Here is a 23639-nt window from a genome sequence, read left to right as displayed (position 1 = left end):
GAAAATAAGTATTCAACCCATCAACACATTTTTAATTCAACATATTTCCATTGCAGCTGTTCACATAAAACGTAGACCAGACTTTGGTATTAACTCAATAGAACACAACTACACAGCTAAAGAAATTGTAATTTTCCAATCCATAAAACGATGTACAATGAAGTGGAATGACACAGGAAAAGAAAACGTATTGAACACAGTAAGAAAAAGCACTAAACCATCTTATGCCACTAATGAGTTCTCCTACCTGTGCTAATTAGAATCAGCTGGGTTAAGGCGGCTACAGACTAGACGACTTTTCAAGTTGTAACATCGCTGAGCCTCTCACACCAAATGACCGTCGTGCTGGTGTCCGCGTCGCAACGGCGCGCAGACTATAGGATGTGGCAACGACGGGGGCTCACAGACTACAAGATTCTTCACTTGGTCAGGACGATTCGCCAAGCTGTAGTGTCGCGATATCAGCACATGATGACGAGACGTTGACAGCTGTCAAAAAAAGATGGAGCTAATTTCTACTAGAAAATAGCCATATTACTATATGTAATATATACATACATATATATACATATATGGCTATTTATATAATAGGCTATTTACTATTATATAAATAGCCATTTCTACTTTCACGCCTCCTCCGCGCTGCATTTCCTCGACCTCTCATTGGCTGTGCTGTCCACACGGGTCGTTGCCCATCTCAGACTAGCAGATTGTGCGCCGATAAAACGAAACATGTTTGAAAAGATCTGGAGCCCTGCGACGGCCCTCCGACGGGATCGGCGGTCCTCCGATTGCGTCTCTGAGCCTGTCACATTAAACGAGCGTCGGAGACGGCGCGTCCCCGGGTTTGCAACGACGGGAGGATTTTGTCTCCGACCGCAAGAAACTGGTCGGCGACAGCTAAATCGGGGTTAAAATCGTCTAGTGTGTACTCGGCTTTAGTGCATGTTGGTGGGCAAGTACTTCCACTCTTTGAAAAAGGGTTTTCCTATCTCTGAATACAACTTTTGTGTGTTACAATGTCTTTAGTTGTGTAGTTTTATTGAGTTAATACCAATGGCTGGTCTAAATTTCATGTGAATAGCTGAACTGAAAATATGTTGAATTGAAAAACTGTTGATTTGTTGAATACTTATTTGTAATGGTACACTGTACCATTGAGCCAGTAGGTATTCCATGTCTTATTAGTTGCAGCATATTACAGTACACTAGGTATACCACCGTTGAGCCAGGCTTGGTCGAGCCATATCAGATTGGGGATAAAAATGGATTCAATAGACTATAAACTGTAATCTCAATAATCTTTATTCAAAAGATTATTTAAGATCACCGAGTTGTTATCCCATAGGAACAGCATCTCTCCTCGTATAGTACAGTAGACCTATAGTTAATGGAGTAGATTATTTTGTGCGATGGTGGTTCCCGCAAGGTGACCTCAGCCAGCAGATGTGTATGGATGTGAAGGACCACCCTTGGGGTTGCAGTAATGGGTCGCGGGCCATGGTTATGTACTAACCGCTGTGCTGCAGCATAAATAACAGTCGCATGCCTCTGGCAGCGCTGTACATCATGCTGACGACAGCGGAGGTAGGAGAGCAGATAGGGAGGAGAGAGAGGTAGAGAGAGGGACTGTATGAGGGAGGGAGAAAGAAGGGGGGGGGAAGGAGAAAGAGATGAGGGGAAGGTGGGCTGTAGTGGAGGAGGAGGAGAATTAAGGTGACTGTTATTGATGATGTGGCTGTTAGCAGGGAAGTAAGCCTGCATATTCTGCTTCAGTGAGACAAAAAGTGTTTTATTTCAAAGGTCATGCATTACACACCTCTTCCTTCAAGCACACTTGGATTAACAGCAGGGACACAATAACAGTACAACCACCCAGCCTGTTCCTTGGAGAGCATCACTTGAGCCGGTCTCCTTTTGTGTGTTGGAGTGTTTGTGTGAGCTCTGGCATACAGGTGTGTTCATGTGTGCAGTTCATGAGCCCTCATGAGCAATGTTTATGTTTGATGCCCGGCGGTCTCCATAGCAACGGCTATAACATCCTGGCTTCGAGATACAGTATGGTCACTTGACGCAACAACCTTTAAAGGGTTCTCATATATAGGATTAGATTAGATTAGATTAGATTCAACTTTTAATGGCAATTTACACATTTCAGAACATTTTTTACTGAAGGCATTGTTTGTCACCATTTAATGGTCTGCTCTGTGAGGAAGTGTGTTAGTGCAGTGTGAATACACAGATGTAGGTGCAACATAACATGTTTTTCTACTGTTTTACTGTTTATTTCTTTGTTCCTCAATCTTCCGGATGTTACATTGGTAAGGCTAGATACTCACACTTTCTCATTTCGATCTTATTACAACGATATTACATCAACAGCCTGATACTCTGTGGAGCGTCGTCTTTGATGTCGTTCTGTGTGCGGTGTCACTCCTGCTGAGGAAACCTCGGTAGTAACTCTGCTAGATAGCAGTTTGGGACGGCTGCCTGGCAGGTTCCTAGTCACATGCAGCCCACCATGAAAGACACGTGAGAGCAGTGTGAGCTCCAGGCCCTCCAGTGTTTTTGCAAGTCAAAAACACTCAAACAGTCCCCCTAATACCTGTGGGGCCAGTAGCTAACTGAACTAACCGTTCTTGCTGGACACACAGTACAGTTGGAAGTTCAGCTCCCCCCACAGGGAATATTGCTCTTAGCAAAGCTGCTTTGACTCCAGCAGCTTACAGCAGATTACAACATGCATTATATCCCTTTGAGTTTTTCACTTATGATTTGAACAGATTGTATGGAAAAATGTGCACTGCCTCGCCAGTTTACACATGCTAGTTCCTATCCTCACTATTCATATCCCGTTTTTTATTTCTTCTTTATGTTATGGTTTATTTATTTTTTTCAGTTAGCTCCCGCTGCCTCCCGGGCACTTCTGTGTCTCAGAGAGATGCAAATGTCTGACTCGTCGATGTTCTCAGTGAGAACAGCCCTGGGGTGGAGAGCTTTGTTTCTGCAGACGTGTGTGCCGTTCACAGCACAGTGTTGACTCCAGACCAGTTGAAACATATTCAACTCTTAAGCTTTATGGCACTCTGTCACTCTTGTCTAGTCACTTTAGTCATTGAAGGAAACCAAACAAACAAGCCAAAGAGCTGTCTGGAAGGCATGTAAGAAGCGCTTACAATTTCCCTTCTTTGACGTATATCCGTTCATAAACCATAACGTATCTAACGACGGTTCATTACAAATGGACGGAAGTTAATGTGATTTTCGGGACATTCGAATATCGTCTCGCAGACACACGCTTGAACCTCACAACTCACCCAGGCGATTCAAAATATGCCGAAGAAGATGCCTTTTCCCCCCGCAGAGGCGAATAAACAGTTTTTTTTTTGCAATAAAAAATGCACTGATGTATGGGGTAAAAGGATAGATTTTAGTGCCGTAATATTTCATGAGGCGAGTCGCTGGGTAGCTGCCGCGGGGGCCCCACGGTTCACGCTATCAAAGGAGACATCACCTTTAATTGTTGTCATGAATCACTCGGCAACAGGCACACGTGGAGATCACAGGGCCTTTTATTTCTTCTAGGAAATGAGTTCAGCAAGGATTTAAAATTCAGGGCCTTCTGTACACCCTCCCTTCATCCTTTGTGTCGAACGGTGGATGTTCATTCGGAAAGAAGTTAACTGTTGATGACACCAAAGCTAGCCTCGGAACTCATCTGTCGTTTGAGATTCTGAGGGCGCAGGTAGTAAAAAGTGCTGTCGGAAGTTATAAGCAAGCCCACACCCCTCAAAGCTTTTTGATGTAGGCTCCACCTGCATTGCACGAGATGACCCTGCTACTCCACCCATTGCAAGAAATGGAAAAAAGGAGGTAGCTGAATTTTTTTTTTGATGTCAGAGTTTAGCAGATGAGCAGTGTGCATTCAATTAACTATTTAAAAAAAATAATAATAGTGACACTACACCAAAGCAAAGTAGGGGGCGTTAGGTTATGTAAATATCTGCCATGAATTTTGCCATGAATACTCTCAGAAAGAGAGGGCTTTCTGTTCATTTCAAATTCAGTTTTTTTCTTCCTTAGAAGGGTATTTTGTCTGCCCAGCCTTTACTTAAACATTTACAGCCAGCGCATGTCGCTCAACACTCGCACCAGCCCTCGAGAGAATAGAAAGAGTAGGGCATTCTAAAATAGAAACGAGACTAGTTTTGTCGCCTCTGCAGAACTGCTGTGAACGATGCCTCTGCTGCTGCTGTAGGGCTCCCCCCCGCTGTGCTGGGGGGCTGGGGGGGCTGAAGTGTTTGCCCCCGTGGAGATGAGTTTGTTTGGGGTGAGAATAACTTGGGCTGACGTTAGCGTGGATTGAGCCCCGGCAGCCTCCCATTGGGACAGGAGGACGGGTACGGGTCCCCTTCAGCGGGGTTCTGATTAGACCCATCGCCATGGCTGCCACGCTCCACTCACACTGGTAATTGGAGCTGGCAGGAGGTTGGCATGCACACCCCTCCTTCCCCCCCTCAGCCTCCTTCCCCTCCCTTCTTCATTTAACTTTTTTTCCCTTTTTTTCCCTTTTTTTCCTCTCCCCTCTCTCTCCATCTCCGTCTTTCTCCACCCGGCCTTGCAGTCGCTTACTTTTTGTTGGTTGCAGTAAGATTGCAGAAGGCTCCCCTTGAAGTTGAGTCATTATGGTGTAATCCATTATAGTCAGTTCTTAATTTCCCCTCATTACAGTTATTAGGCTGTTTTTTCCTTGTTTTTTAGCAGTCTGAGACTGCAGTCCCCAATGTTTTCCAGGTGTTTTTTTTCTACGCCGTCGTCCCCCACAGTCATCTTAAACAGTACATCCACAAAAACCACCTCAAACCCTGTCCTCTTCTCCCTAACTCACCTCCATAATCGCTGCAAACAGATTTAAGTAGCCTAACCTGAGCATATTGCAGGGAGTCTACCTGTGCATGATATACTGCAGCATAGAGAACAATAGCCGTATTCATTTTTCACTACATTATTGGAGTAGCCTGTCGGTGCCTTGGCTTGGCATTCGCTGGTTTACCCAGCCTCTCAGCCGTCGGCCATTCTCCTCAGAAAGCTCTGGTTGTTTTTTATTGAGTTCTCTACGACAATTGCATTGCAGAGGCACTTTACCAATAAAACAGAATTCCACCGAATTGCATTTGTTTAGAAAAACTACACCACTTCCCTCCTATGTTGACATCAGAGGAATTCTCTGTATAGCCACACATGTATCAGCAATCACCCGCAAAGGCTATGCATAATAACAGGTGTGTTTTCATGCGGCGGTAATGCAGAGGAAATTACTACTTGTGGAAGCGAGGGAGGGAGAGAGAGAGGGGGGAAAAGCAGGGAGAAAGAACAGACAGGAGGAGAGGAACGCAACAAAACGTGTCCACTCCCCCTTTGGCGAATGCAACAAGCGGAGAAAAACGCTTCGTCCTTCCTCCGGCTCCGAGTGTTGGCCCGCCAGCAGTATTCGTCTGCCAAGCTTTCTCACTGCATGTTCCACCCCTGTCTGACCCGCGCAAGATGGCCGCCCAATTACTCCCAACCCACAGGAGACAGCAGGCCCATTGTTGGCAGGCCCCTTTAGATTCATACCGGCATCTGTGGCACCGGCGCCCCTATCCATGATGAGCTGCTCAGCCCAGACCAAAGACAGAGTGAGACATTACGGCTCTATTTTTTTGTTGTTGTTGTTTTTTTGGGAGGGGGGTTTTCTAGCTCAGTGCCGCTGTTCATCTTCGTAATGGGGACCCTATAATACGTGACTCAGCATATATGGCCGCTTATCTCTCAGTTTCTCCTATTTCCCTTTACCCCGTTCCCGAAGAAGGAGGTATTTGGTGATGGATTACCCCTATAGAGAAAAAAGGGGCCTTTATTAGAGATGCTCTGTATCTTGACAGAACATCAGCCCTGCGTTGCCAGCACTGTTTCCCTGGCGCCTCTCCAGCAAAATATCCACACAGCTTTTCTTCTCCCTTCAAATTACAAAAGGATAGAACAAAGGCTTGTCTCCGTCTCTCCGAGCTGACAGGCCAGCCGACGAGGAGGGCTGCAGGAGTCGAGGCAGCAGGTGCCTACCGACAGCACTCATATGCTGGGTATGCTTGACGATGTCTCTGACAGCTGTCTCTGTCTCTGAGAGGCAGGGAGAGACTTCCTCTAGGCATTAACCCGATGCTAGAGCTTCAGCTGGGTTACATGGTGTTCTGGAAGGCTGCTGAGGTGATGAGGTTCAGCGTTCTGGGTCAGGGTTAGGTTTTTGAAAAAATTATTATTGTGTAATATCTGAGAAGAACGCATGTTGTTCAGACGTCTGGAAGTGGTATTTAGATGTCTGGAAGTGGAAGGCTTGGTATGTCTGGGTGAGGTTGTGACAACGGGTTAACATGACATGATCATGGATGAATAGGCCTACATGTACCCGAAGACATATCAAATGTCAGACGAAACCGACACCCCCCCCCCTTCCTCTACCTTTATTATGTTGACGGCTTAAGCACCGTGACATTGTTATTGTTGGGAATGCTGCTAATGCAGTTTTTGACAGTTGTTTGCTGTCATCTGACACGGCGCGTGTCGGGTTTCCACAAGTCTCGCAGTGTTTTTCCTTTCTCTGGCCTTCCATCAGAACAGACTTATGAGCCCGGAACGGGGCGCTAATCAGAGCCATCGATGGACAAAACTTCATTTCTAATATATGGGTCTGGACCTAATGACTCGGCTCTACAATAATCATGTTTGTTTAGATGGGCTGAAAAAGGAACCACTTTAGCATCTCTGACTGGGCTTGACGCTAGTCAGTAAAGTGGTCAGTTCTACGAAATTCGAAGCGAATAAACCCACGCATACACGCGCGCGCGCACACACACACAATTACAGACAAACAATCACACATCGAGTACACATTTCCTCCTACCAACAGTACCCAACACCTTACCATGCGTGAAAACACAGACCATACTGATGCCGTGGTGCTGTGTGTGAGCTGTTTCCACTAATCAGGCGTACTGTGAGAAGTCTCTCTCTTGGTGTTAGCCTCTTGTTCTTACAGCTCCCCCGCAATGCAAATACTCTGCTCAATAAGGGAGCAAGATTCCACATATTCGCTTAGCAGCAGCTGTTTGCCTCTTAAATTATTCCCTGTTTGTGCTTCCGATATGAAGGAGTCACTGACTCGTGTAATAACTCCTTGGAGGTTTTCCCACTACTAAACCAATTGTTTGCATTTTTTTTTGCCGCCCTCGTCTTGGAACGTTAGCCTTCATACCAACAGCGGAAATCATAAATGTCCCATAGTCAGTCTGAAATAAGGGATTTGTAACGAATCTGTAATCGTGTTTTGTGTTTTATCGTTTGGAATATATATGTATATTGTGTGCTCATGCAAGATCCCTCGCTCCAAAAGTCCTTTCCCCATTTAAGAAACAGAGAAGGCTGTTTCCAAGTAAGTGCTGCTGAGATTTTTCTATCTAGTGGTTCACATTTCTGCCTCGGTCCACTGATATATATCCCTGAAATGAAATGGTTGTGTATTTCAGAGAGATGTCCGACATGAACTGTGATTAGGTTTTTAGATCAAACACTGCGCTGTCAGACAGGAAGGTAACCAGCCTGCGATGGTGTTGGAGGGCTTCTAGCTTCACGCCGCTACTCCGATAAGAGACTGAGTCGGAATCCGAGAGGTACATTGGGAACATGAGACAATCTGGGCCTCAGTCCAAAGCATCGAAGGCCGGAACAGAAACCAGCCAGGGGCTCTCGACCAAGTGGCACAAGCCCCTCAGTGTGTTGTTAGCTTGTCTTTGACTGGATGTGACCTTGTTTTACCCTGTGTGTTGTTTATCACTGAATAATGATGATAATTCAGTTCTAAGTCCAGTGTTTTTTCGCACTTTATGAACTTGTTTTTTACTCCCGGGATATATATGTTTATTGTTTATGAGATAATGTCGCTCCTCGCTCCGTTGCTTGGTGTGTTCTAACAAACTGTTTATAACAGAATATTAACCGTGGGTTAGTATGTTGTTGACGAGGCCAGCAGCAGGGGTTTCCAGCACATCAGTGTCCTGCCCTGAGGCTAGCTACCCTGCATGCGGAGATCCACACAGATCACATCTATCAGATCATCGTGTGAGGAAGAAGAAACAATGATCAGAGAGCATGCTCATAACCAGACATCTCAACGCCATTAAAATTATTACAATTTTTATTTTTTATTTTTTATGTTAGGCCTTTGTCCTCGACCAGTCGTCAACATTGTTAGAATATATTGTTAGAATTCAAGGGATCGACAAAAAGAGTTGAATCATCCCCCTCGAATCCAAAATACCTCCCTAATAGGATGGATTTCTTGCAGAAATGGTGCATTTGTTATGGGTTATGTGCAATTCCTTTGTACTGTATTGTGATGAGCTGGATTATTTAAATGTGTTTTATTTGCTGGGTAAGCCTTGGGCGGCCTGTGTATGAATGTCCTCAGGCTGATGCTTCTCCCTGTCCTCTCTGTAAGCCACACTGTGCTGGCGAATAAATATGATAATAAATGCTGTGATAATCAATCAGAGACCACATTTTTGTAGAATATTAAAAACCAAATCAATAGGCACAGTGAGCCCCTCAGGGGTCTAGATATTTTTTTTTGTTTTCTTTAGGCTCAATATTTTCTCTATTTGTATGTGATTCATGCTTTCACCGCCATAACTCATCCCGCCGTTGCTAGCACAGTATACAGGCTTTGATGTTTTCCTCCAACTGTCTTGTTTTGTATCTGTCGAGACCAAATCTCTTTGCGGCAACTTGGGAAGGGCTTAGGGGATGTTTTCGTTTGTTTTGGGGTTTTTTCATCGCCTGTTTTCTGTGTGTTGTGTGCTGTGTCCACCACTGACTGAGAACCCTGCCGTTCTGTTTCTGCAGAGAACCAGATCCCCCATGGCTTCCCCACCATCGATATGGGCCCCCAGCTGAAGGTGGTGGAGAGGACCCGCACCGCCACCATGCTGTGTGCTGCCAGCGGCAACCCGGACCCAGAGATCACCTGGTTCAAGGACTTCCTGCCGGTCGACATCAACAGCAGCAACGGGCGAATCAAACAGCTCCGCTCAGGTATAGAACATTGCTCCCAAACAACCTCCCATTTTACCTCCACCTGCTTTATCACAGTTCACTAGGAACATAGGACCTGTTGTGTATCGTCCACGTCATGTTTCCCTGAAAATATCCCTCTCTGTGTCGATGGTGCCTAACAGTAGGGACAGCTTTAGGGCAGATGTACAGTAGGAAACCCTGGACCTGAAGAGCTAGTACATGTGTATACCAGTGGAGACTGGTGGAGGTAGAAATCGAGCTCATTGGAGGACGAGCTCATTGGAATCAGGAATGGTATGTTACTATGGAATGGTATTCTACTATGGAATGGAATACCGCCCTAATGAGGAATGGCAACATACCATTCCTCACACCATTCCATGCATTACAATGAGCCTGACCTCTGATTTCTACCTCCACCAGCCTCCCCACGGTATACACAGGCTGCTGTTCCAGTCACACTGATCCCCCGGGTTCTGATTACAATCTCCTCTATTGATGCTTGGCAGGGAAAATGGAGAACATCTATCAGATCAAGACTGTGATGGGTTTACTCAGGTGATTTGGAATAAAGCAAGGCTGCTTATTTACGAGATAAATGTATGACCTCCCACAGTGCAGAAAGAAAGTAATTTAGTCTGCCCTTTACATCAAATGAGCCTTAAACCCCACTAAAACATGCAGCAGGCCCAGAGTAATTCCTGCCTGATGCTGCATTAGCGTGATCCTGCCTGGCAACAAAATCGATGGGTCTCTGTTCACGACGCTTGATAAATAAACAGCTCAAGGCTGACCCCGGATCAGATGGAAAGGCGAGAGTCAGAAAGATTAGTGGCTCATGACCGAGTTAAATCTTGTCCTTCTCCAGTAAATCCACCTCATTTAAGAGAGGGGACATCAGTTTAGCGTGTCAGGGACGGCTCCAACTGCGGGACCCGAGATTAAAGATGAGACCCTCTACAAAAGCCTGTCAGTGTGGCTGCTGCCGTGAGGGATCTGGGTCACTGGCACAAGTTTGCGGCGTCGAGCCCTACTCTGACACGTGTAGTCCCCAAGCAGAATAGGCTTTGGAGAAATTGGACGCACTTTTGTGCGGTGAGGTAATGTCGATATAGGGTGATGTTAGAGCAGAACAAATAGTACCATTGCACGAATGTAGGTAGGAAAGATTATGTTCAAAATGTGACCCGTGAACTAATCTGCCTTTTCTGACATATGGTGATAGTGCCCCTGAAAAGTTGCTGATGTGACACAGAGGCTCTTAACAAGCCCCCTTAACACTAACCCCTTCTTTGACATCTGTGTCAGTATCCTGATCTACATATCTGCATAATGACCTTACACTAACCCAAGTATATTCTCACCAAAACTGCATAATTTTGCTACCACAATGGCCCTACAGCAAATGTTGACACTGATAACTCTATTGTATAAAACTTAATGACGTATAATGATTATTGATGCTATTCACGAAACTACTGTTTCGTCTATTTCCCTAAACCTCCCCTTCAGGCCTTTATGGCTAAATTCACTGTATATTTGACTAACCCCAGTGAAATATTACCGTTATTACCTCCAGCTATTTACTCTGTATTACTTTCATTCATTTCTCTCTCCTCTCTCTTTCTCTCTCATTAACTACTTTCTCCAATCGTACTTTTGCACACAAATTACCTTCACCTAGGTGGTACACCAATTAGAGGTAAGGATGATGAACACAGTGTGCTCGAAATATGTCACTTCACATCATCCCTCACGTCAACATCAGCCTCAGCCTCCCCCCTCTGCCCCTCCATTGCAGTGGGCCCGTCCTCCGATATCTCCCTCCACCAGCCTCCACTCCCAGCCCCCATCTCCCTGTTTGCTGAACCCTGACCACCACTTCTGTCCGTCCCCCCCCCAGCCCATAGTCTGTCTGCTGTATGCCATGTTATTGTCTCCTCTTCAACAAACAAATAATGACCAACACCAACCCTCACAGACGTCAGAGGGGAGAGGGCCAGTAGACCAGGCAGCTTGTCCAAGGCCCTACCATGTAAATGAGCTTCTCCATGGTTCCTCTGCTTTCGTTAGCATTTGAACCCTAGGCACTTTTTTTATTTTTTTTTATTTTTGTTATACCTCAGGAGGCAAACATCCCCCTTGCCCAGTCCCTGCTCCTGCTGTATGCTGAGGAGGAGGGGAGGAGGGGGGGGGGGGGTTGTATTTTAAAGGCCAGTGTTTCCACCAGAGGATATATCTCTGGTATTCAGACTCTGCCTCAATGAAATTGAAATGGCTTGATTTGCATACAGTCTATGCAGCAGTGACCCCGCCATGGGAAGCGGGAGGTCTGGCTGAGATTGTTATAGATGGAAACTTCCGACATCGGCACCCTCCTTTTTAATAGAAATCATCTTCTCTCCCCTGGGTGAAAGCATGATTTCAGTTTAGCAGCCGCATCAGTGAGGTGAGGGTGGACGCTTCCCGCTTTCACTGGCCAGCCAATCGGGTCCAAGATCCTTAACTTCTTTACAGACTAACTAGCTAGCTCCTCTTACTGTGTGCCTGTGAGGTAAAAAAACAACAGACTGACCTTGGGGAAGGAGCGCCAGAACACTGACGCTGTTGGAAGGTGTGCCCTTTTCTAACCAGCTCGCTTTGTCAGCTCCTCTTAACAAGAACCATAATAGGAGAAACATTCCGGTTGCTAGCTCATGTAGTTATTACTCTCGTGGGTGTTCTCTTCTGTGCCTGGGGAAAGGTGCAGATTGACGGATTGGTAACGGACGATTAGTATGCAGGTACATGCTTGTTCTAAATCAGTCAGAGATGAGCGAGCCGTGTGGAGCTAACACCTCTGAAGGATCTGTTGTCATACCATCTGAAATGGTATTATCTGAAGTCACGACCCCCTCCCCCCCCCCCTCTCCCTGCCACATCCGCACACACAAACACCTTGTCTGGATCTGAGTCTGAATCTGGTTGGTGCTGAACTTGTTTGTTGCATTCATCTCATATAACATGTCTGGTGTCCAAACCATACAGTATCGTGTTGACATCATGTTATCCTCAATATTTGCCAATATTACGTGTTCTGTAATAAAACTGCATGGTGTCTGGTTCTGCAGCAGCTGCATCAGGCCCCCGGGCTCCTGTGGTTTGCTAGTACCACTCTTATAGAGCAGTTGCAACTGTTTTATTATTTAGTATACAATGTACCGTAGAGAGAACATTATGCAGTATAGATTTCTAACTTAGAAAATGTTACTGCTCTCAAAAAAACGGTTTGTTTTTTGTTTGATTTTGTTGCTGCCACTTACATGTTGCTTAGTGCGATGGCACTACAAAGTAGCCAACAACTCTGGTGTCAGAAATGTCTAATTCAGTCAAATTACCTCTAGGACTAGCCTGTACCTCTAGGACTAGCCTGTCCACCCATTTCCTTTTCAGTCGATGTGAGAAAATGACTGCTCTGGGCTACGTGTCACAGTGGCCACTCTGGTCCCCCGGGCACACTCGCTTTGTTAGCAACAACATGTTAGCCTCCTGTCTGACGACTAGTGCTACCTGGAAGATGAAATATAATCTAAGCCATCTGGCGACAAAAATAAATGCTCTCTCTCTCCCAGGGCTCCTCTGAGACATGTGGCCAGGTAGACAGTAATAGAAGCTCTTATCGATTGCAGCACTTTGTGGGTACTTAACAAATGCTGCATGAAATCGGCAGTTTGTTTCTCGTCAAAATGTCAAACGTTTAACCGATATTGACCAGGACACATGGGTTCGTGGCTCGCTGCCTCCGTCAAACCTTATCATGTGATGACATCATACTTGTACATCAACTGACCTCATAACCTCTGTCTCGGAGAGTCCACAAGCTAATTGATTATTTGCCTGGTTATTTTATTTTTATTATCATAATCTGGTGCTAACCGTTCCAAAGTGACCTCATCTCAATAGGAACAGACTAGCGAACTCTCCTCCACCGCCCTCTGATCCTCTCCTGAAACGCAGCACTCAGATTAGTGTCCCGGCCTCATGAATATCCTGCAGGCCTCACGGTGCTCTGGCTGAGTAAGGAAGTAAAGTGACGGTCCGTTCTCTAAAGTGTTTACTCCGTTCCTGCTGCCCTGGCAATTGTTGTTGAGTAGCTTAGTGCTAACGCCGCCTGTCACGCAGAGCCCTTGATGATGTTTGTGTGCTTTTTTTGTCAGCGTCATTTGTTTTCATAGGCGTAGGGGCGTAAACAGTTGGGGTAGTTATGATGTCTTGTTTAGGTGATTAATTGAACCTAAGTCATAGGCCCGACGTGAGTGTCTCGCCAGCTCTTTTCCTGACAGAGCCCCGGCAAATATGTTGATTTGTGGGACACTCTAAACCTGCAATATCTGCATAAAAATGTGTGTGTTGCCGTAAGCAAATTCCAGATAACCCCCAACATTGCATTTAATCATCCAATCCTATACAGTCTAGTTATTGGACTGCTCGCTCTCTTGTGACGTTCTGTCGCGATCAATGCTGGGCTTAGCCGGGGCTATTTCCTCCATCGTGCCCCATTTGCTGACTGTGTTAACCCTCCCCTACACAGGAGCGCTGCAGATCGAGAACAGCGAAGAGTCGGACCAAGGGAAGTACGAGTGTGTCGCCATGAACAGCGCGGGGACACGCTACTCTGCGCCTGCCAATCTCTACGTGCGAGGTACGAACATAATATGTAGTGTGGACGGACATACACAACAGTGTTGTTGTCCCCCTGTTGACTAACACTAATGGCTAATTACTTTACCTCACTCTCTTTAGAAAGCCTCTCCATCTTACCTTCCCTCACACACTGTCTTGGTGCTCTCTCGCTATCTCTACCCCGCCCTTTCTGCTGCATTCTCCCAATCTTCTCTCTCTGTCCCTCCCTCGCACTCTCTCTCTCTCTTCTCTTTTCCTCCCCCTCCCTCTCTCTCTCTCTCTCTCTCTCTCTCTCTCTCTCCCTCTCCCCCCCCCTCTCTCTCTCCCTCCCCCCCCCCCTCTCTCTTTCTGCTGTCGACTCCTTGCCATCCATGACGTTTCTCCCATACCAATGAGCTGAACTAACCTCACCCTCATGTCTCTCTGCCAGCTTTACCAGGTGCTATCTCTGTGAAAACAGCTGCATAGAAACCGTTTCCGCCACCGACAAGGAAAACATGCCAAGGTTTAGATTTTGACGGGGTTGAAGGTTTCAGTTTGTTTGTTTTTTCCTCTCCCTCACATGGTTGAGTGCTAGGTTTGGCATGTAGCGTCTGGGGCTGCGGGGTTATTTCTGTTGTTGTTCCCTGTTGGTAGGCTGACTGACACATGCTGAGGGCTGGGATGAGCCATTGAGGTGGGGCTTTCTGGGTAGGGGTTACGTCTGGGTCAAACATGGCGGAGATCACAGGGACTCTCTGGGAAGAAAGAGAGAAGCTCCAGAACTCTGTTGAGGAAGAGAGAGGGACACTGTTTTATTAAACACGGTTCTTTATTCCACTTGTGTTATAATAATGATACATGTTCGCACGGACAAACAGACTGAAGCTCAGCTTCTACCCTAGGGCCATTCAGGCCCTGGACACAGCAAAGACCTAGGTTCTAGGCCCTGGACAATCTAGACAATTTGATGGCAGCTACTAGATTGTAAACACAAGTGCAATATTGTAATACAACTGTGAACATTCTAAACCTGCTAACTGCGTCACTTTAATGAATGTGCAACAAATATTATGTGCAATATGACAACCCATGTGTACATTATTAGTAGTATAGTATAGTAGATAGTGTACATAGCCTTATTTATGTCAACCAGCTCTTTTCTCTTTTTTGTTTTATCCTTGGCTCTCTTGTTTTTAGTCTTTTTTTCCAAGCACCAGGGGAGCCCCCCCTCCTAAATGTCGTTGTATGGTACCTGTACTGTATTAATGACAATAAAGACCATTCATTCATTTTATTTGTAATGCACTTTACATAAAGAAATCTCAAAGTGCTACAGATTAAAAACGTGCTACAGATTAAAAAACTAAATGACTTATAACCCAAACCGCTCAACACCATATACCATGTAATCATGAACTACTTACTCCTAATCAACAATACAATGTTGTTACTACAGTTCTTATAGTGTTATTACAAAGTAATACGAGCAACGTCGTGTATAGTGTTACCATGATGAGTCCTTCTTCTCCAGCACAATCCAAAAGGGTAATAAAGGTTTCGACTGTGATTCATCTAACAATTAGTCTGAAATTACTCTTATACTGCTAGAGCGTGGAGGATACGCCTAATAATAATGATAATAATACATTTTAATTGTAAGGGGCTTTTCATGTGAACAATATCAAAGTGCACAGAACTGAATCATCTCAGTCTCAGTCTTAGTCAACTGTCTGAAATCAATTAATCAGTGTTGGTTTCACGGATGCAGACAGGAGGATTTTTTTTTTCTTTCCGTGACGCGAAGTAATTACTGTCGTAGTGTGGCACAGTGCCAACATGGCCTCCAGGTTCGCTAGTCTGTAACACCACCCACTAGCTGTCAGCCAAATGGTCAAAACACTTTCTTCCCCATCCCCACTGCACCAATGGAAAGATAGGAATCAAGCCAACCGTAACCTTTTAAAAGTGCACTTGTCTGGAGATGAGAACAAAGGCACCTTAGTCTATTCACTTCGCCTTTGTTACAAGTTCTGAAATTAGTCTAGACTGGAAACTTTTTCTGTCAGTAGGCAGGAAGAATGAGTCTAGAACTGTTTTCGGTCGTTGTCATGAGGACTGTTAGAAAGGGGGGGATTTAAGGGCTTGTAACGTCTTGTCCCGAAACGGGCAGACATAACAAGTTTTTGTTTGATCGAAACACATCGGTCACCAAATACGCCCTTGACACCTTCATAGTACAGTACCTCCATGTACAGACATTGATGTATAGCAACCCTTATACAACCCAGTTCAAAACAGAAAAATGCGTGTCGATTCAATGTTTCATGACTAACACCTTCGGTCCCTCCTGACAGGCCTGCATCGAGTGTGTTTGTTTATGTCTGTGCTGCGTGTCGGTGAATGTCGCTCTGTTTCTGTTTTCCACACTGAAAGAACAGCGTATCCAGTTCCTCTCTCTTCAGGTACACACAGACACACACACACACACACACACACCCACCCACACACACCGTGTCAGGAGATTTGAGAGCCTCCAGAGAATGATGTCCTCATATTTCTATGTGGGCGGGAGAGAGGAGGGGTTGAGGGAGAGAGGGCTCATGGATTGTTTTTCTTTTCCTGTCTGTCTATTTATTATCTACTTATTGTTTCCTGCTCCACTTCCATAAATATGTGTGATTGTTTGTGTATGAGTGTGTGTGTGAGTGTGTGAGTGTGTGAGTGTGTGAGTGTGTGTGTGTGTGTGTGTGTGTGTCTGTGTCTGTGTCTGTGTCTGAGAGACTGTGTGTGTGCGTGTGCATGTGTGTGTGCGTGCTGTTCTGTTACTGGTTACCCTTTCTGTTACCCTTCTCTGAAGGACAACTCCATCACCGAGGGGAGAATCACACATCCCTCTCCTCGTGTGATTGTCTGTGAGGCCTCATTTGTCAAGTGCTAATCCCGCAATGGAAAGATGTCAGTGCCTGTCTGTCTCCACTCGCTCACATGTCCATGTGAAATGTGACAGAGGATAGACTGGGCTGGCCTAGTTTTCCATTTACCAATGTCTTTAGTGTGTGTGTGGGTGTGGGTGTGGGTGTGTAGGTGTGTGTCCGTCCGTGTGCGTGTGTGCGTGCATGTGTGCGTGCGCCTTGTCACTAAACTCCATTGCATTGTAAATGTCTAATGGATAACGTCTTCACCCGTCTGTTTCACTCTCTGTTGTCTCCATTTTGTATCTCTCCTTCATCCCATTGCACTCCCTTCATCAAAACTATCCACAGACCCAAGAGAAGGTTTGTCATTTTTCACTTTAACCCCCTTCGTCGCAGACCTGGGACGGGGTCCTGTGGCCCTGTCCTCACCGCCTATGGAGACCCACCCTCCCCTCCCCCACTCCTCCTCCTCCTCCGACCTGATATCTACTGTACACTTCTCACCTTACCCTACCCAAACACAACAGCTCCTGTCCTGTGGTTCTGCCCCCCCCCCCCATATATCCTGTACGCGTCTTAAGTGCTTGCATGGTTGTCGTGCTCGTCTGCATCCGTCCCCCACTCCCCCTCCCACACCCCTCCCTCCCCGACACGTCCTTGTCTGACACTCCCCACCCTGTACCTGGTCTCCTACCCTGGTTGGCCTCTTACAGTTTGTCTAAATTCATTCTCACGTCACGTGTTGGTTTACTGTGTCGTGTTGCCGTATGTTCCTGCCAGATTCTCCCGGTACCGTCGCTGTCCTTGTCAGACTAGCTACAACCTCACACACAGACACACACCCCTGCGTCTGCAGCCTCTACTCTCGTACTGTCTCTCCGGCGCTCCCGAGTTGTGTTATGCAACGGGATACTCAGGTATTCAGGAGACAAAACCGGATTTGTCAGGTATTCCGACGGTAACACCCCAGTACCCCTGATGTGAGGGATACGGGTATAAGGATCGGACAAAGCCGATCACAAGAGATTACGTCTGTTTTACCACGCGAGGGTGTCCTCGCGCTGGCGGCTGAAGGATGACATAATGTAACGTCAAGGAGAAGCACATGGACGCATTCTGTCTGTGTGTGTGTGCGTGTGTATTTGTATGTGTGTGTTTGCGTGCACACACATACACACATACACACTCCTGCTTCCACATAGGCTGCAGTAGAAGGCCCCAAAGCCATTCCCAATATCAGCTGTTGACATCAAAGGTCCAGATTCTACAGTACTTGTACCATTTTAAGTTATCAGGGCCATTGCCATAGGTGTTGTTGCTATTGCCTGTCTGAGACTGATCATCCTTGGTGAAAAGCCCAACACCACAGCCAGGAGTCTCTGTAACCTGCAGGCTTTAAGACAGCTTCTACGCTATTGATTGAAGGAACAGGTTTTTTTTTTTTGCTATCCCTGGCCACTTTGTCAAGGAAGGCTGAATTTATAGGTACCCAGCCAGCAGGCAGACCTAGCTGAGAGGAGAAGACGACGAGGCTTATTTTGTGGTTTTGATAGAGTCCTGAAGCCATCTATCCAAAACCTCTCAACAAGAGAGGCTTGTGGGGGAATCGATAACAATTACCTGCCCTCCAGTCATTCGGTTCCCCCGCACTTCTCCACACTTAACCGCACACAATGAATTATTCACAACATTAAGTGTTCAATATACACAGCCTCATTGACCGTCTGCTCTCTGCGCTGTTTACCCTCAGAAATCATGATGGAGAGTACTGTACTAACACTAGGCTAGAGCCTGGCTTTCTTCCGTCAGTGAAAAGAAGTCGTTGTCATGACGTTCGATGAAATCACAGCGTTAGTCTGAAGGGCCAAGGTTTTTCCATAGTAGCAGAAGACCAGATGGCCGACCTGCCTACAGTGTGCTGCAAGAGAAAGTTTCCCAGAATTCCACTCATATCTCTGCTTTCTTGAATGCACTCAGGCTTGTTGACCTTGCTTAGTGAGCCATCCCACTTGTCCCATCTGCCTTAATGCATGCTTTGCTTGAGAATGTCAACCCACATGCATCTCAACCTTAACACACACACACACACACGCCTGCACACTCGCACGTACACACAAACTCATGCACGCTCGCACACGCATACACACACACACACACGCAGTACACTACTCTATGTGCCTGGACCTTGCATGTAAGAGAGTGAATTTGTCCATGTAAACCCTATGAACCTTTGCACAAGGACACCCACACACACACACACACACCGTCTGGGGATTGTAGTTCCCAAGGCCTCTGCCAAGCATGCTGTGTCCTCTCCCACGTTCATGATTCATGCCAAGCCATTTATTTGTAACATGATAGAATATCACAACTCTTTTAGCATAGAGGATCCTGCTGTTCACTCCTAGTACAGGAGAACAGCAGCCGTGGTAAATGCAGGGGGGCCAACCAGGCTCTCTTAATTATGGTGCAGTCCCGAAACCCAGTCTCTTTCCCTGCCTGGAATCTCAAAAGGTGCTTTTGTGTTTTTCATTCCACCACATAATGAGGGGAATAACAGGCATGGCTGTAACAACGTTCCGGTTCAAATTAGAGTGGGGGGGGGGAGGGGGGGGCGGGGAGCCGGAGAAAGAAAAGAAAAGAAAAGTCACATTTGAAAATCCATTTTCGTGGGGACTTGGTGGTGGTGCAAAAAAAGCAATTATAGTCCGAGCCATTTTTCCCCCCGGGGAGACACTGAGACGTTGTAGGGCATTAGGGGAAACAAGCAGAATTCTGCTGCATTGCTCCTGTGAACACATACAACCAGACCAGTAATGGTAGTAGTTTGGAAGTCATTAGGAGACCTGACCAAGGCACAGGGATTTGTCTAGCTAGCCTACTAACGTCCCCATAAGCAAGGTTAATAAGTCCAGGATATCCCTCACCTACTCTCAGTCCATTCGATGCTGTCTAAGTAATAGTCAGTACCGTAGCTCCAATAGTACAACTGTTCTTGCTCTTAGACTGGTCACACAGAGACACACATTTAGCTATTTGCGGTACCTAAAAGTTCCAGAAAAAGATGTGCGGGGTGTTATGAATATAACAGGCTATTTTAGAAAATCTTTTAGGTTGAAGTCCTATGGTAATGATGCCTGTCTCCTTCCTCTCGGTCCCAGCTATTCAGTATTGCAGTCCCAGTATTCAGCCTCTGCATGGATAGTACCCTATTCCCCGGCGACGTCAACGGGCCCTTTTTCCGTCTCCATGGGAACCCCTTTTTAATGTCAGCTTATCTGCATATCAGAGCGGCACAAAGCGCGAGAGAGAGAGAGAGAGAGAGAGAGACGGAGTGAGAGAGACAGGCCAGAGCAGAAGGGAGACAGAGGGAAGAGAGGAATCAAACAATGGCGTCTCTCCGCAGGGTCCCTCTGTCTCAGGATGATGCAACCCTCACCACCGTTTGACACACTGACAAAGAAGGCCCGATATAGAACTGCTGCTGTTTAAAATCCAACTGTTACATTCGAAATGAGCTTTTTTCTTCCGCAAAATGGACGACTGACTGCAGCTCAATTATAAACAGTCCCAGACTGCCACACAGAAACGGTTTCCCGGTTTGCCGATGTTGTTTATGCAGCCCACACATTTAAAAAAAAAAAAAAATGTGATTACTTGTTCCATCGACTCGAATTATCGACAAAGTCATTTATCACACTTATCTTTTAAATGTAACGATTGAAGCTGTGTCGGTCAAGGTTTATGAAAGACACAACTGTATTGACATGGCATCCAGACTCACCCCTCTCTCCTCTCCTCTCCTCTCCTCTCCTCCCCCCAGTGCGCCGTGTACCTCCCAGGTTCTCCATCCCCCCCACCAACCACGAGGTGATGCCGGGGGGCAGCGTCAACCTGACCTGCGTGGCGGTGGGCTCCCCTATGCCCTACGTCAAGTGGATGATGGGCCAGGTGGAGCTGACCAAGGAGGAGGAGATGCCCGTAGGACGCAACGTGCTGGAGGTCACCAACATCAAAGAGTCGGCCAACTACACCTGCGTGGCCATCTCCTCCCTGGGCATGATCGAGGCCACCGCCCAGGTCACCGTCAAAGGTGAGAGGTCACTCCGGTCAGCCCAACGGTCAAACACAGGTGCCCGATCCCAGCGTATTCCAGCTGTGCCCGACACATTGCAGCGATATTGAAATCGTCATCCGAGGAGTTCGATCCACACTCACTCAAGCTCAAACTCATGAGTCATGAGGCTGTACTTTTGTTGTGTGTGTGTGTGTGTGTTTGTTTTGTTTGTTTTTAAATCTCAGATTACAGTGTTCTGTATTTGAGGGGGGAAACAGTCTGTTTTAATGTATTCACGTAACCTCTGCAGTGGGTTGAGTAGATTGAGCGTGGCTGTCTTCACGTCATCAGAGGCTTGTCGTCCCACAGAGAGGGAACCTTTGTTGTGGAATGTTTCTACTCCCTTCTAGAACTGCTGTTGATGGATAAACATAGGTGACCTCAGAACCCCACTCAGAGACACACTCAAACACACACACACACACACACACACAAGCACACACACACACACGCAAGCTTCTGTTGAAGTATTTAGGGGACAGACCCACAGAGTTTAATAGAGGGTATTGGGGCTAAAAATGAGAGGCTTTGCGAGCTCTCAAAGATTATTCTGGGCCTGTATGGCTGCCCTGACCAGATGTCTGGCCTGGAGAGTGTGTGCGCGTGTGTGTGCGTGTGTGTGCGCGTTTGCGTGTGCGTATGTGTGCGTATGTGTGCGTGTGTGTGCTTTCCAGGGCCAGCCTCTCTCTGCAGCTGTCTAGTGTTTGCTGTCTGCCGTCCCAGCGTCTGTTATCAGCTGCTGTCTGTATTGATCCCACTTTGCACTTCAGCGGTCGATGCGGAGAATGTCACAATCATTTATATGGACCGCAGCCATGCGGACACCGTCGTCTTAAAGACACGACGGACCGGCCGTCTCTTTGTTTGGGTTCTGTTGATCTTTTTTTCTAATTGAACGCCCACTCTGCAGGCTCCCCTTCAATAATTCGCATGTTGTGTTTTGTTCGAGCGATATGTCAGTCGAGGTATCCAAATCGAATACGGCACACACACTTATTGAACACGTCTCGTCAAAATTGGCTTATGAAATGATGCTCTTTTCACTCGGCTCTCTTGGGAGTAATGATATACAGTCATACAGTCAGGGCTAACGATGATACTAAAGAGTATATGATACTAAAAACACGAGCAACGCCTGAGTTTATACACAGTGTCTTTAATCACTTCTCTGGTGTCTTTGAGCACGGATTGGTGGCGTAACACAAAGTGTGTTCCGTCTTCAGTGAACACAGTAACAAGCCCTGGGTTGAGCTCTCAACATCTCTCCTTCTCCCCCCGCCCCTCCAGCCTTACCGAAGCCCCCCACCTCCCTCATCGTCACGGAGACCACGGCCACCAGCGTCACGCTGACGTGGGACTCCGGCAACCCGGAGCCCGTGTCCTTCTACATGATCCAGTACCGGGCCAAGACGGTGGAGAACGGCTTCCAGGAGGTGGACGGCGTGGCCACCACGCGCTACAGCATCGGGGGGCTCAGCCCTTACTCCGAGTACGAGTTCCGCGTCATGGCCGTCAACAACATCGGCCGCGGGCCGCCCAGCGACCCCGTGGAGACCCGCACGGGCGAGCAGGCGCCCTCCTCCCCGCCCCTGGCCGTCCAGGCCCGCATGCTGAGCGCCAGCACCATGCTGGTCCAGTGGGAGCCCCCCGAGGAGCCCAACGGCCAGATCAGGGGGTACCGGGTGTACTACAGCACGGACATGCAGGCCCCGCTCAGCGCCTGGCAGAAGCACAACACGGACGACAGCCGCCTCACCACCATCTCCAGCCTCACCACCGACATCACCTACAGCCTCCGCGTGCTGGGCTTCACCTCCGTAGGGGACGGCCCCCCCTCGGACGTGCTGCAGGTCAAGACCCAGCAGGGAGGTGAGACGTCTGATCTGTGGGGGTGGGGGGGGTGGGGGGGGGTGGGGAGGGTGTGTGGGTGTGTGGGTGTGGGTGTGTGTGTGAGAGAGAGATACGGGATGCATGTGATACATGACAGAGAGTTGCCTTTGCCCTTTGTGGGGGTGGGGTGGGTGTGTGTGTGTGTGTGGGGGTGTGGGTGTGTGTGTGTGTGTGTGTGTGTTTGTGTGAGATACGTGATGCATGTGATACATGACAGAGAGTTGCCGTTGCCCTCTGTGTGCACTACCCACGTCTCCGCCCCTCTGACCCTGTGTCCCTGTGTCCCTGTGGTCAGTCCCTGCCCAGCCCTCCAGCTTTGACGCCGAGGCGGAGCTGGACACCCGCATCCTGCTGTCCTGGCTGTGGCCTGTGCAGGAACCCATCACTAAGTACGAGCTGCAGTACTGGGAGGCTGACAATGACAACAAGGTATGACCTCCTCACAGCCCAGCGCTCTCTCTCTCCCTCCCTCCCTCCCTCCCTCCCTCCCAACCTCCCTCGCTCCCTCCCTCCCTCCCTCCCTCCCTCCCCACATGCATTCAATTTCACAACTCCGGGCTTTGAGATTGCGGACGGATGAATGTTGCTCTTTATCGAGGTTTTTTACGATGCAATTTCTAGGAATGGGCTGTCAGGGGCTGAGGCAATGCAGTTGTAGAAATACAGCCTCCCCCTGTTGCCGGGGATAAAGAACGGGCTGTATCGACAACCAGCACAATTACCTTGTTGCTGCTCCTCAACCTCAACCCATGTAATAGCCTCTGTTGCTTGTATTTGGCCTTGTGGAAATATCCTCCCAATCAATATGCAATGAGAGCAAATGGTGGTGTTCTCTGTATGCTTACATTCAACAGCGCAAATGGACCTTACTTGCATTTTGTGAGTGGCATTGTTTGTGGTATTTCCATTGGAAAAGCAATTTGCCCAATACTACAAACAAACCAATGTCTCGCTCGCTTCATTCG

At 47.3% G+C, this 23639-nt stretch overlaps 1 protein-coding gene across 2 annotated transcripts in view; it reads left to right on the top strand.

Annotated features, from left to right (window-relative positions):
- The window catches only part of LOC308171590 (receptor-type tyrosine-protein phosphatase F), a 112746-nt gene that overhangs the window by 37196 nt on the left and 51911 nt on the right, over window positions 1-23639 (top strand). For both annotated transcript variants that reach the window (XM_080546464.1, XM_080546463.1), the window contains exons 5-9: window positions 8938-9126; window positions 13679-13789; window positions 20491-20760; window positions 22072-22653; window positions 22970-23103. In XM_080546464.1, coding sequence (XP_080402590.1) covers window positions 8938-9126; window positions 13679-13789; window positions 20491-20760; window positions 22072-22653; window positions 22970-23103 — 1286 coding nt within the window. The remainder of the gene's footprint in view (window positions 1-8937; window positions 9127-13678; window positions 13790-20490; window positions 20761-22071; window positions 22654-22969; window positions 23104-23639) is intronic.

Source organism: Nansenia antarctica, assembly GCF_963989245.1.
Source record: "Nansenia antarctica genome assembly, chromosome: 16".
Taxonomy (NCBI): Eukaryota; Metazoa; Chordata; class Actinopteri; order Argentiniformes; family Microstomatidae; genus Nansenia; species Nansenia antarctica.
This window is presented reverse-complemented; position numbering and strand designations above follow the sequence as displayed.